General features: G+C 38.4%; 1 protein-coding gene across 4 annotated transcripts in view; it reads left to right on the top strand.

Annotated features, from left to right (window-relative positions):
• The first annotated feature begins 10,427 nt into the window (after nt 1–10,427).
• LOC122681516 (tyrosine-protein phosphatase non-receptor type substrate 1-like) overlaps nt 10,428–12,239 on the top strand; it is a 122,612-nt gene continuing 120,800 nt past the window's right edge. For 2 of the 4 annotated variants that reach the window (XM_043883691.1, XM_043883689.1), the window contains exon 1: nt 10,436–10,549. In XM_043883691.1, coding sequence (XP_043739626.1) covers nt 10,474–10,549 — 76 coding nt within the window. In that variant the 5' untranslated portion in view covers nt 10,436–10,473. Of the gene's footprint in view, nt 10,550–12,239 lie in introns of all 4 variants that reach the window. The other 2 variants (XM_043883693.1, XM_043883692.1) reach the window with 2 other exon arrangements.

Below are 12,239 nucleotides of genomic sequence, written 5' to 3' on the forward strand. Positions count from 1 at the left end.
CCCAGGTCTCCCACATTGCAGGTGAATTCCTTACCAGCTGAGCCACCAGGGAAGCCCATATTTTGGATATTAACTATGTATTAAATACAGATTAAAAACTCCTTATTGGTCATATTACTTGCAAATATTTTCTTCTATTTAATAGGCTATCCTTTTGTTTTGTTAGTGATTTCCTTTGCTGTGCAAAAGCTTTTAATTTTATTTGGGACTCAATTTTTTTAATTTTTGCTTTTGTTTCTTTTCCTTAAGGAGACAGATCCAAAAGATACTGCTTCAATTTATGTCAAAGAGTGTAGTATATTCTCCTCTAGGAATTTTATGATTTCAGGTTTTACATTTAGTTCTTTAATCCATTTTGAGTTCATTTGTGTAGGCGGTATGAAGGAGTGTTCTAATTTCATTCTTTCATATGTAACTATTCAATTTTCCCAGCACCACCTATTGAAGAGACTGTCCTTTCTCTACTGTATCTTCTTGCATTCTTTGTCATAGATTAATTGACTATAAGTGCATAGATTTATCTCTAGTCTCTCTATTCCATTCTGTTGATCTATGTGTTTGTTTTATGCCATTACCATGTTGCTTTGATTATTGTCAATTTGTAGTATAGTCTGAAGTAAGAAAGCATGATACCTCCAGTTTTGTTCTTTTTTCTCAAGATTGCTTTGGAAATTCAGGGTCTATCTGGTTCCATACAAATTTTAGGATAATTTTTCTATGTCTGTGAAAAATGTCATAGATATTTTGATAAGGATTGTATTAAATCTGTAGATTACATTGGGTAGTATGGACATTTTAACAAGATTAATTCTTACAATATAAGAGCATGGGACATCTTTCCATTTCTTTGCCTCATCTTCAATTTCCTTCCTCAGTGTTTTATAGATTTCAGAGTGAAGATCTTTCATCTCCTTGTGTAAGTTTCCTAGGTATTACATTCTTTTTGATGACATTTAAATGAGATTGTTTTCTTCTTCTCTCTTTCTGATAGTTCATCGTTGGTGTCTAGAAAAGCAAAAAGACTTCTGCATGTTGATCTTGTATCTTGAAACTGTTCTGTCTGTAGTCCGAGTCCCCGGTCAGGAAAGAAGACTCCTCGAAACAATGCAACTTGCAATAGGGGAATTTATTACTGACTCGAGCCAGGGCCTCCCGCCCTCACCAGGTGTGTGAGGAGGAAAGGCCCCAAGCCCCAGTTCTCTCAGGTATTTATAGGTCAAAAAAAGCAGCAGGTAGTTGGCACAATCGGATTGGTTAGACAGTGGGTAGTTGGCATAAGCGGATTGGTTACACAGTTGCAAGGTAATTTTTGTTGGCCCAACGTGGGGCTTTCAGCTTTCCCCTGATAGGTTCCCTTTTTTCTGGCTAGGCATATGTTGATTGGCTGGCTCCAGGAGGCCTGATAATTATGTTACCCCGGGAAACCAGGCCTACTCCTAATCTAGGCTGCCTGCCATGGCTAGCCGTGACAGCCTCACAGAAACTTTACTGATACCTTTTTTAGCTCTAATAGTTTCTTTGTGGAGACTTTAGGGTTTTGTCTATAGAGTATTATGTCATCTGAAAATAATGACAATTTTTCTTTCTTTCCTTCTCATTTTAGTACCTTTTATTTCTTTTTCTTCTCCAATTGCTGTGGCTAAGACTTCCAATATAATGTTAAATAGAACTGGTAAGAACGGGAATCCTTGTCTTGTTCCTGAATTTAGTGGGAAGACGTTCAGCTTTTCACCATTGAGTATGATGTTAGCTGTGGGTTTGTCTTAAATGGCCTTTATTTGTTGAGATATATTACCTCTATGCCAACTTTGATAAGAGCTTTTATCATGAATGGATGTTAAATTTTGCCAAAGGCTTTTTCTCTGTTGAGATGATCATGGGGTTTTTATTCTTCCTTTTGTTATGTGGTATATTGCACTGACAGACTTGTGAATATTAAGCTATCCTCATATCCCTGGCATAAATACCACTTGATCATGGTATATGATCTTTCTAATATATTGTTGAATCATTTGCTAATATTTTGTTGAATATTTTTGTCTCTATATTTATCATGGATATGGGACTATAATTTTCTTTTTTGTACTGTGTTTGTTGGGTTTTGGTGTCAAGGTTATTGTGCCACACAGAATGAATTTAAAAGTATTCCATCCTCTTTAATCTTTGGGATAGTTTGAGAAGGATAGCATTAGCTCTTCTTTATATTTTTGGTGAAATTCCCATGTGAAGCCATCTGGTCTTAGACTTTAGGTAAGCTGTGAGTTTTAAAATTACAAAACCAATTTCACTACCCATGATCAGTGCTCAGATTACCTATTTCTTCCTGATTCAGTCTTGGAAGATTGCATACCTCTAGAAATTTGTCACTTTCATCTAGATTGTCTAATTTGTTGGCATGTAACTGTTCATAATATTACCATGATATTTTGTATCTCTGTGATATAAGTTGTTATTTCTCTTTCATCATTGCTTTCTTTTTTCTGCTCCTTTAAGTTTTTTCCTTTTGTTTTTATTACAAATAGTATTAAAATAAAAGATTTACATGAATTTATCAGGCTTTAGGTGTTTTGAAAATCTTTTTCATCATTTCTTATTTTGTTTATTTCAGTTCACTGTCTTTTCTACTTTTGAGCCTGGCTTAAGGTTTATCAATTTAGTTTGTCTTTTCAAAAAATCAACTGTAGTTTTCATTTATCTTTTCTATTGTTTTCTGTCTCTATTTTCTTTATATTCTCTCTGATCTTTATTACTTTTTTCATCCTGCTGAATTTTTCTTTTGTTCTCCTTTTTCTAATTCCTTTAAATGGTAGTTGAGGTTGTTTATTTGAGATTTTTCTTGTTTCTTGATGTAGGCCTGTATCACTATAAACTTCCCTCTTCAAACTGCTTTAGCTACATCCCATAGATTTTGAAAAATTGTGTTTTTGTTTTCATTTGTCTCATGAAATTTTTCAGTTTCCTCTTTGATTTCTTTACTTACCCATTGACTTTTTTCATTGCATGATATACTTTTTTCAAAAATTTTATTTATTTAATTTTAATTGGAGGATAATTACTTTACAAAATTGTGATGGTTTTTGCTCTATATCAACATGAATCAGCCGTAGGTATACATGTGTCCCCCCTATCCTGAGCCACCCTCCCACCTCCTTCCCACCCTATCCCTCTAGGTTGAGCAGTGGCTTTGAGTGTCCTGCTTCATACATGGAACTTGCACTGGTCATCTATTTTACATATGGTAATGTACATGTTTCAATGCTATTCTCTCAAATCATCCCACCCTCGCATTCTCTCAGTGGGTCCAAAAGTCTGTTCTTTACATCTGTGTCTCCTTTGCTGCCTTGCATGTAGGATCATTGGTACCATCTTTCTAAATTCCATGTATATGCATTAATATACAGCATTTGTCTTTTTCTTTCTGACTTAACTTCCCTCTGTATAGTAGACTCCAGATTCACTCACCTCATTAGAACTGACTCAAATGCATCCCTTTTTATAAGAGAATAATATTCCAGTGTGTATAGGTACCACAACTTCCTTATCCATTCATTTGGGTTACATTGGGTTATCCATTGAACATTTAGGTTACATCCATGTCCTAGCTATTGTAAATAGTACTGCAATGAACACTGGGGTACATGTGTCTCTTTCTGTTTTTATTTGTTCCAGCTTTACTGAAATATAATTGGTATATAACACTGTATAAATTTAAGGTATACAATATGTTGATTTGACACATTTATTTTTTGCAAAATTATTACCATTTTAGTGTTAGCTGACACCTCCATCATGTCACATAATTATCATTTCTTTTTCTGGTCAGAACATTTGATCTATCCTCTATCCTCTTAGCAGCTTCCCTGATAGCTTCCTGATAGCTCAGTTGGTAAAGAATCTGCCTGCAATGCAGGAGATCCTGGTTTGTTTCCTGGGTCAGAAAGATCCCCTGGAGAATGGAAAAGCTACCCACTCCAGTATTCTGGCCTGGAGAATTCCATGGACTATAGTCCATGGGGTCACAATGAGTCAGACAGGACTGAGTGACTTTCAGTTCACTTCTTAGCAACTTTCAGGTACGCGGTACAACACCATCAGCTATAATCACCTTGCTGTGAAATAGATCCCAAGAATTCTGGTTTCCTCAGGGTATACACCCAGCAGTGGGATTGCTGGGTCATATGGCAGTTCTATTTCCAGGTTTTTTCCTTTGGTGTTTGTGTGTGTGTGTGTGTGTGAACCAAAAAATGATTTTTAAAAAAATTTCAAGAGAATAACACCAGATTATTGTTTTCTTCTTGGGATGGAAAGAGGAGTGGATCAGAAAGTGCACTGCATGCTTTTTTAAGAGCTTTCTCACTGACCATTGAGGCTGCAAGTCTGGGGAATAAAAAAAGTCATTGAGACCTGTGTGATTGACTATTCTTTGCCTGACACTTAGTGGTAACTTGGAAGAACTGCATTTTTGACCTGTGGGAGGGAGCTCCATGGAAAACCACAGGGAGGAGAAATGGCTTTGGGTTTGTTCTCTGCATTCACAGGAACCTGAATGGATCACCAAGAACTGACCCTGGAAACCTGGAAAGTGGACTGTGGACACAGAGCCTACCAATCATCTGATTCCCTGTCATGCTTCAAGAGAGACCCAAAAGTAGGAGACAGAAAAATGTGTTTTCATATTTGCTATTTTAATATCATGTCACTTTTCTCGGCTGATGATTTTGTGAAGAAAATAATGAAAATCAACATAGAGCTTTGCAATGAAAAGAGATATTCAGGGCAAGAACTTAAAGAACAAACAACAGGGACTTTCCCGGTGGTCTAGTGGTTATGACTTCCCCTTCCAGAGCAAGGGGATGCAAATTTGATCCCTGGTTGGGGAGCTAAGATCCCCCATGCATCAGGAAGCTGAAAAACAAAACAGAAAACAGAAACAAATTGTAACAAATTTAATAAAAACTTTTAAAATGGTCCACATAAAAAAGATCTTTAAAAAAGAAACTAACTAGGAATATAAGTGGGTATCACCTTTCTGGAATCCTGTTTGGCAAGCTGTATAAAATTGTTTTTTGAAGTATTGTCTCCTTTCTTGTTATGGACAGAATGTTTTTGTCCTCTCCCCACCCCCCATGCTTTAGCCCTACATCAGATTTACAGGTTGAAGCCTAATCCCCAGCGTCATGATATTTGGGGACGGAGTTATTATATTCCTAGTTTTTTAAGGAACCTCCACATTGTTCTCCATAGTGGCTGTACCAGTTTGCATTCCCACCAACAGTGTAAGAGGGTTTCCTTTTCTCAACACACTGTCCAGCATTTATTGTTTGTAGACTTATTGATGTTGGCCAGTCTGACCAGTGTGAGATGATACCTCTTGTGGTTTTTATTTGCATTTCTCTAATAATGAGTGAGGTTGAGCATCTTTTCATGTGTTTATTAGCCATCTGTACATCTTCTTTGATGAAATATCTGTTTAGGTCTTTTGCCTACTTTTTGGTTCGGTTATTCATTTTTCTGGTATTTAACAGCATGAATATTTTGGAGATTAATTCTTTGTCAGTTGTTTCATTTGCTGTTATTTTCTCTCATTCTGAGGGCAGTCTTTTCACCTTGCTTATAGTTTCTTTCATTGTGCAAAAGCTTTTAAGTTTAATTAGATCACATTTGTTTATTTTTGTTTTTATTTCCATTAATCTGGGAGGTGGATCATAGAGGATCTTGCTGTGATTTATGTTGGAGAGTGTTCTATGTTTTCCTTTAAGAGTTGGAAATCAGAGAAACTAAGGAAACAATCCCATTCACCATTGCAACAAAAACAATAAAACACTTAGGAATAAATTTACATGAAGAAACAAGACCTGTATATACAGAACTGTAAAACATGATGAAAGAAATCAAAGATGGAACAAATAGATGGAGAAATATACCATTTTCTTGTATTGGAAGAATCAATATAGTGAAAATGAGTATACTACTCAAAGCAACCTATAGATTCAGTGCAATCCCTATCAAACTACCAAACATATTTTTCACAGAAACTAAAACAAACAATTTCACAATATGTATGGAAACACAAAAGACCCTGAATAGCCAAAGTAATCCTAAGAATGAAGAATGGAACTGGAGGAATCAATGTGCCTGACTTCAGACTATACTACAAAACTACAGTCATCAAGACAATATGGTACTGTCACAAAGAGAGAAATATAGATCAGTGGAACAAAATAGAAATAAATCCACCCACCTATGGACATCTTATCTTTGACAAAGGAGGCAAAAATATAAAATGGAGAAAAGACAGTCTCTTCAAAAGTGGCGCTGGGAAAACTGGTCAACTACATGTAAAAGAATGAAAACTAGAACACTTTCTAACACCATTCACAAAAATAAACTCATAATGGGTTTAAGAGGGTTAAATGTAAGACCAGAAAGTCTTTTTCATGGAATCTTTAAATATTACTAATACTGCTTTCAATAGTTTTGTCTAATGATTGTAATTGAGGTATATCATGAATGTCATTCCAGCAAGCTACAAAACTCTTACCATTGCTAAGGGTTGTTGTTGTTCAGTTGCTGAGTCATGTCCAACACTTTGTGACTCCATGGGCTGCAGCACATCAGGATTCTCTGTTCTTCGCTGTCTCCCACAGTTGGCTCAAACTCATGTCCATTGAATCATTGATGCCATCCAACCATCTCATCCTCTGTTGCCCCCTTTTCCTCCCGCCCTCTGTCTTTCTCAGTGTTGGCTCTTTGCATTAGATGGCCAAAGGACTGGAGCTTCAGCTTCAGCATCAGTCCTTCCAATGAATATTCAGGGTTGATTTCCTTTAGGATTGACGGATTTGATTGCCTTGCAGTCAAAGGAATTCTTGAAAGTCTTCTCTAGCATCACAGTTCAAAAGCATCAATTCTTCAGTGCTCAGTCTTCTTTATGGTCCAACTCTTACATTCATACGTGACCACAGGAAAAACCATAGCTTTGACTAGAAAGACCTTTGTCAGTAAAGTGATGTCTGAACTTTTAATACACTGTCTAGGTTTGTCATAGCTTTTCTTCCAAGGAGCAAGCATCTTTAAATTTCACAGCTGTGGTCACTGTCTGCAGTGATTTTGGATACCCTAAAAATAAAGTCTGTTACTGTTTCCATTTTTTCCCCATCTATTTGCCATGAAGCGATGTGATGGGATGCCATGATCTTGGTTTTTTGAATGTTGAGTTTTAAGCCAGGTTTTTCACTTTCCTCTCTCACCTTCATCAAGGTGCTCTTTAGTTTCTTGCTTTCTGCCCTTAGGGTGCTATCTTCTGCATATCTGAAGTTGTTGATATTTCTCCCAGCAATCTTGGTTCCAACTTGTGATTCATACAGCCTGACTAACAGCAAAGGCATTTAAAAAAAAAAAAAAAAAAGTGTAACTCTGTTAACATTAATCCAATCATTCAACTTAGTTTTATCTTTCATAATGATTCATATGCAAATTTTTTACATGTCAAACATTTCTAAGTTCTCCATATGAGAACTAGAGCCTTCCTAACCTCCTGCCAATTTCCACCTCTGAGAGAAAACCACTTTCAACTCTTTTAACTGATTATTAGATTTTAGTGCCAAATGTCATATAGCATGGGTTTCTCAGGTGGTGCTAGTGGTAAAGAATCTGCCTGCTAATGCAGGTGACATAAGAGATATGGGTTTGATCTCCGGGTTGTGAAGATCCCCTGGAGGAGGGCATGACAACCCACTCCAGTATTCTTGCCTGGAGAATCCCCATGGACAGAGGAGCCTGACAGTCTCAGTCCATAGGGTCACAGAGTGTCTAACACCACTGAAGTGACTGAGGACGCACGCACATGTCATTATAGCATGCTTCTATGGCCACCTCATGCGAAGAGTTGACTCATTGGAAAAGACCCTGATGCTGGGAGGGATTGGGGCAGGAGGAGAAGCGGATGACAGAGGATGAGATGGCTGGATGGCATCACTGACTCAATGGACATGAATTTGAGTAGACTCCAGGAGTTGGTGATGGACAGGGAGGCCTGGCGTGCTGCGACTCATGGGGTCACAAAGAGTCAAACACAACTGAGCGACTGAACTGAACTGAACTGATAGCAACTTATTGTTTTCTCACCCTTAGGCATCATTTATGGACACGACTCTATGGAAGATGAGATGTAATGTTTTGTTACTCCTGACTTCATGCCACACAGATGCATCTGATTCCTCATCACAAATCTGTATGAAAGTCAAGAAACAACAGTTAGAACTGGGCACAGAACAACAGACTGGTTTTAAATTGAGAAAGGAGTACATCAAGGCTGTATATTGTCACCCTGCTTATTTAACTTATATGCAGAGTACACCATGCAAATGCCAGGCTGGATGAAGCACAAGCTGGAATCAAGATGGCCAGGAGAAATATAAAAAATCTCAGATACACAGATGACACCACCCTTATGACAGAAAGTGAAGAAGAACCAAAGAGCCTCTTGATGAAAGTGCAAGAAGAAAGTGAAAAAGTTGGCTTAAAACTCAACATTCAGAAAACTAAGATCATGGCATCTGGTCCAATCACTTCATGGCAAATAGATGGAGAAACAATGGAAACAGTGGCTGACTTTATTTTTTTGGGCTCCAAAATCACTGCAGATGGTGATTGCAGCCATGAAATTAAAAGACACTTGCTCCTTGGAAGAAAAGCTATGACCAACTTAGACAGAATATTAAAAAGCAGAGACATTTCTTTGCCAGAAAAGGTCCATCTAGTCAAAGCTATGGTTATTTCCAGTAGTCATGTATGTATGTGAGAGTTGGACTATGAAGAAAGCTGAGCCCTGAAGAACTGATGCTTTTGAACTGTGATGTTGGAGAAGACTCTTGAGAGTCCCTTGGACTGCAAGGAGATCCAACCAGTCCATCTTAAAGGAAATCAGTACTGAATATTCATTGGAAGAACTAATACTGAAGTTGAAACTTCAATACTTTGACCACCTGATGCAAAGAACTGACTCACTGGAAAAGACCCTGATGCTGGGAAAGATTGAAGGCGGGAGGAAAAGGGGAACAGCAGAGGACAAGATGGTTGGATGGCATCACCACCTCGATGGACATGAGTTTGAGTAAGCTCTGGGAGTTGGTGATGGACAGGGAAGCCTGGTGTGCTTCAGTCTGTGGGGTCGCAGAGAGTTGGACATGACTGAGCGACTGAACCAAACTGAACTGAACTGAATATAATTTTGAATAACTTAGTAGTGTCTATGTTATGTTATTATTCTGTGAAGTTGCTATTTATAGCTGTCTTTGTAACATTCCTGGTTTTGGCTTATGTTGATCCTCTCATCTGTGTGTTTGTATAACCACCACCACGATCAGGATATACATCACATGACCACAAAGTCTCTCATGTGATAGCCCTTTAAAATGACATACATCCCCACCAAACCAAACCTTTGGCAAATGCCATTGTATTTTCTTTCCATATAATTTCAAGTATGCTATATCAGTGGAATTCACATTTTGAGATTGGCTTTGTGTATTCAACCTAATACCTTCAAGAAACTTATAATTGTTCCACACACACATATGTAAAACTCATCCTTTGTGCCGTTGAATAGTATTTCCTGTTATGGATGCACCACAGTTTGTTAAACTGTACACATATTTATTGGTAGATATTTTATTTTTTTCAAAATTTTTGCTTTACAGAAAAATCTGCTATAACATTCATGCACAGGTTTTGTGTGGAGGTAGTTTTCATTTTTCTGAATAAATGTCTGGGAGCGTAATTTCTGGGTCATATAATGCACTTCCTTTTGTGAAAGAAGTAAGAAATGATTTCTTTTTTGGAGGCAGGTCATACAAGTTCTGAGGTCCACATTGCACTGTGAAATTGGCTAAGTGTTACTAATTACATCATTAAAGGATTGGAGTAGGAAATCATTACAAGAGCAGACCTGCTTCCATTCCACAGGGTTGAGAGGCCCTGGAGAAACTTCTTTCGGTTGACTCAGGTGTAGAATGAGACTACAAGCCAGCCACCACCTAGGGTCCTGGAATTGGTACTTTGGGACAAGCCCACAGCCACAGATTCTTCCTGGGATCTGTGAGTTTGCCTAGGGCTCCCAAATAGGGGTTCACCATGGATGGGGTCAAGGGCCCAATGGAGAGAACAGTGGCACCAAGTTCTAGCCAAGTGAGGAGCAAGTTTATTTCTATTAGGCTTGTTCAATCTCTCTGAAAACATAAGATGAGTAACTCCTCACTCTCCATGAGCCTTCTCTGTCTGAATTCTATTTCACCATCTGAAGCAGAAACTGTCTAGAATGTAGAAGCAAATTACAATTTCACAAACATTTCACATCATCATAGGCACTTCCTCTTATATCACAGGAGGTGGGGCTTCTCTCCTCTCTACTGAGCACAGATGTTCGGGTTTGCCCTAGGACACATTTGGACAGAGCAGGCTCCTCAGGCCTCTATGATGCCTATCCCTGCCTTCTGGGTCCACCCTCCTCCTCTTTGCCTGCTGCTGACTCTGCTCCTGGGACTCCCAGGTAAGTATTCCTTTGGGTAGAATCTCCTTTTTCCTGCCCTCTGGACCTTACACTGCCCTTGTACTTTTAGGGTCTCTATGTAAACATGAGTGTTCAATCCACACTACAGAAGTCCAAGGGGTGGACATTATCTGAGAGCATGAAATCATGGATCTGAGTGTTTTCTCTGTGGATCCATCACCTGCAGCCTGTTACCAGAGGCTTCCAAACAGATACTTCAAACACCAACCATGACAGATTTGTGCATATTATCTAATTCTCACAATGTCCCAGTGTGATAACTATTAACAGTGAACTGCAGATGGGGAAATTGAGGCAGAGAGTAACTTGACCAATGTCACAATGTCATCTAAGGCAGTAGAGCACAGGATTCAAATCCAGGATGTCCAGCTGCAGAATTGATTCTTTGAGCCATGTTGTGCTGCTCAGCTTCTCAGAGTAGCCTAATCACAGAAAAATCAGAAAACAGAGAAGTAAATAACAGGTAAGTCATCACACATCATGCTGCTCATTTAAAAATCTTGCAGTGTTTACTCCCAAACTTTTGTCAGTGATGTGTTAGATGGTTCCTATCTGCTAATTTTTTTTTTTACCAAGCTTTAAACATCTATTATAATGCTGTTTGATCCTCAAAACAACCTGTACACCACCATTCTAGGCTACATTTTAATACATGTTTGTGGATGCATGTATTTATGTATGTGCATGTTAATGTATGTGAATGAGTGGGTATGAGGAAGTGTTCTCAGAAATGAGATTTCAAAATAACTTCCTTATTTTTCCCATGAATTTTTCACTCTACATGAAATGACATAGACAGATAATTAGTTTCTACAGCTCTCCTTTTAACTTCTCTATATATTTGTCCCTTGGAAAAGTGAAACTGTTAGTTGTTCAGTAGGGTCTGACTCTCTGTGACAGTATGGATTGTAGCCCCCCAGGCTCCTCTGTCCATGGAATTCTCCAGGCAAGAATACTGGAATGGGTAGCCATGCCCTTCTCCAGGGGATCTTCCCAACCCAGGGATCGAACCCAGATCTCCTTCATTCCAGGCAGGTTCTTTATCGTCTGCGCCACTAAGGCTTATCCTTCCTCAAACTCTTAAGAAAACTTGGTTCTTGGTAAATGGGTAGAATTTTGTGCATTACTATCTTGGAGTCCCCTCTTTCTGAGGAAGAAAGGAGGGGATTAAAGACACAGAGACTCTTGCCTATATGATCTATATACTCATATCCATATCTGTAATTATATTTATATCCATATGTATAAGAATCTATATAGTCTAATGCTGGTTGAAGCCTCCATGCCTCAGGAAATCTATTGAGTAATAACTATTCATTTTCTTGCACGTTCATCATGTGCCAGACACTGTTGGAAATGCTCAGTTATTTTCTCATGTGACATCATATCCAAGCTAGATCTTCTGGTCACCCCTACCTTACAGATAAGAAAACAGAGCAAGAAGTTGTTCAAGGTCACTCAATGGTAAATGGTAGGAGTATGATTTAAATTCAAGCAATCTGATACTAGAGCTCATGAGTTTAATCTTTGGTCTTCTTGTTGCTATGGCCCTCTATCTCATGATCATGAGATTTCAACCACTTCTGTCAATAGGTATGCAGAGGGGGGAGTGTGGGGAAGGTTTGTCGGTTTCTTCTTCTGGGCTCTTCTGCTTCTTGCATACGCACAA

Source organism: Cervus elaphus, chromosome 23, assembly GCF_910594005.1.
Source record: "Cervus elaphus chromosome 23, mCerEla1.1, whole genome shotgun sequence".
Classification (NCBI taxonomy): Eukaryota; Metazoa; Chordata; class Mammalia; order Artiodactyla; family Cervidae; genus Cervus; species Cervus elaphus.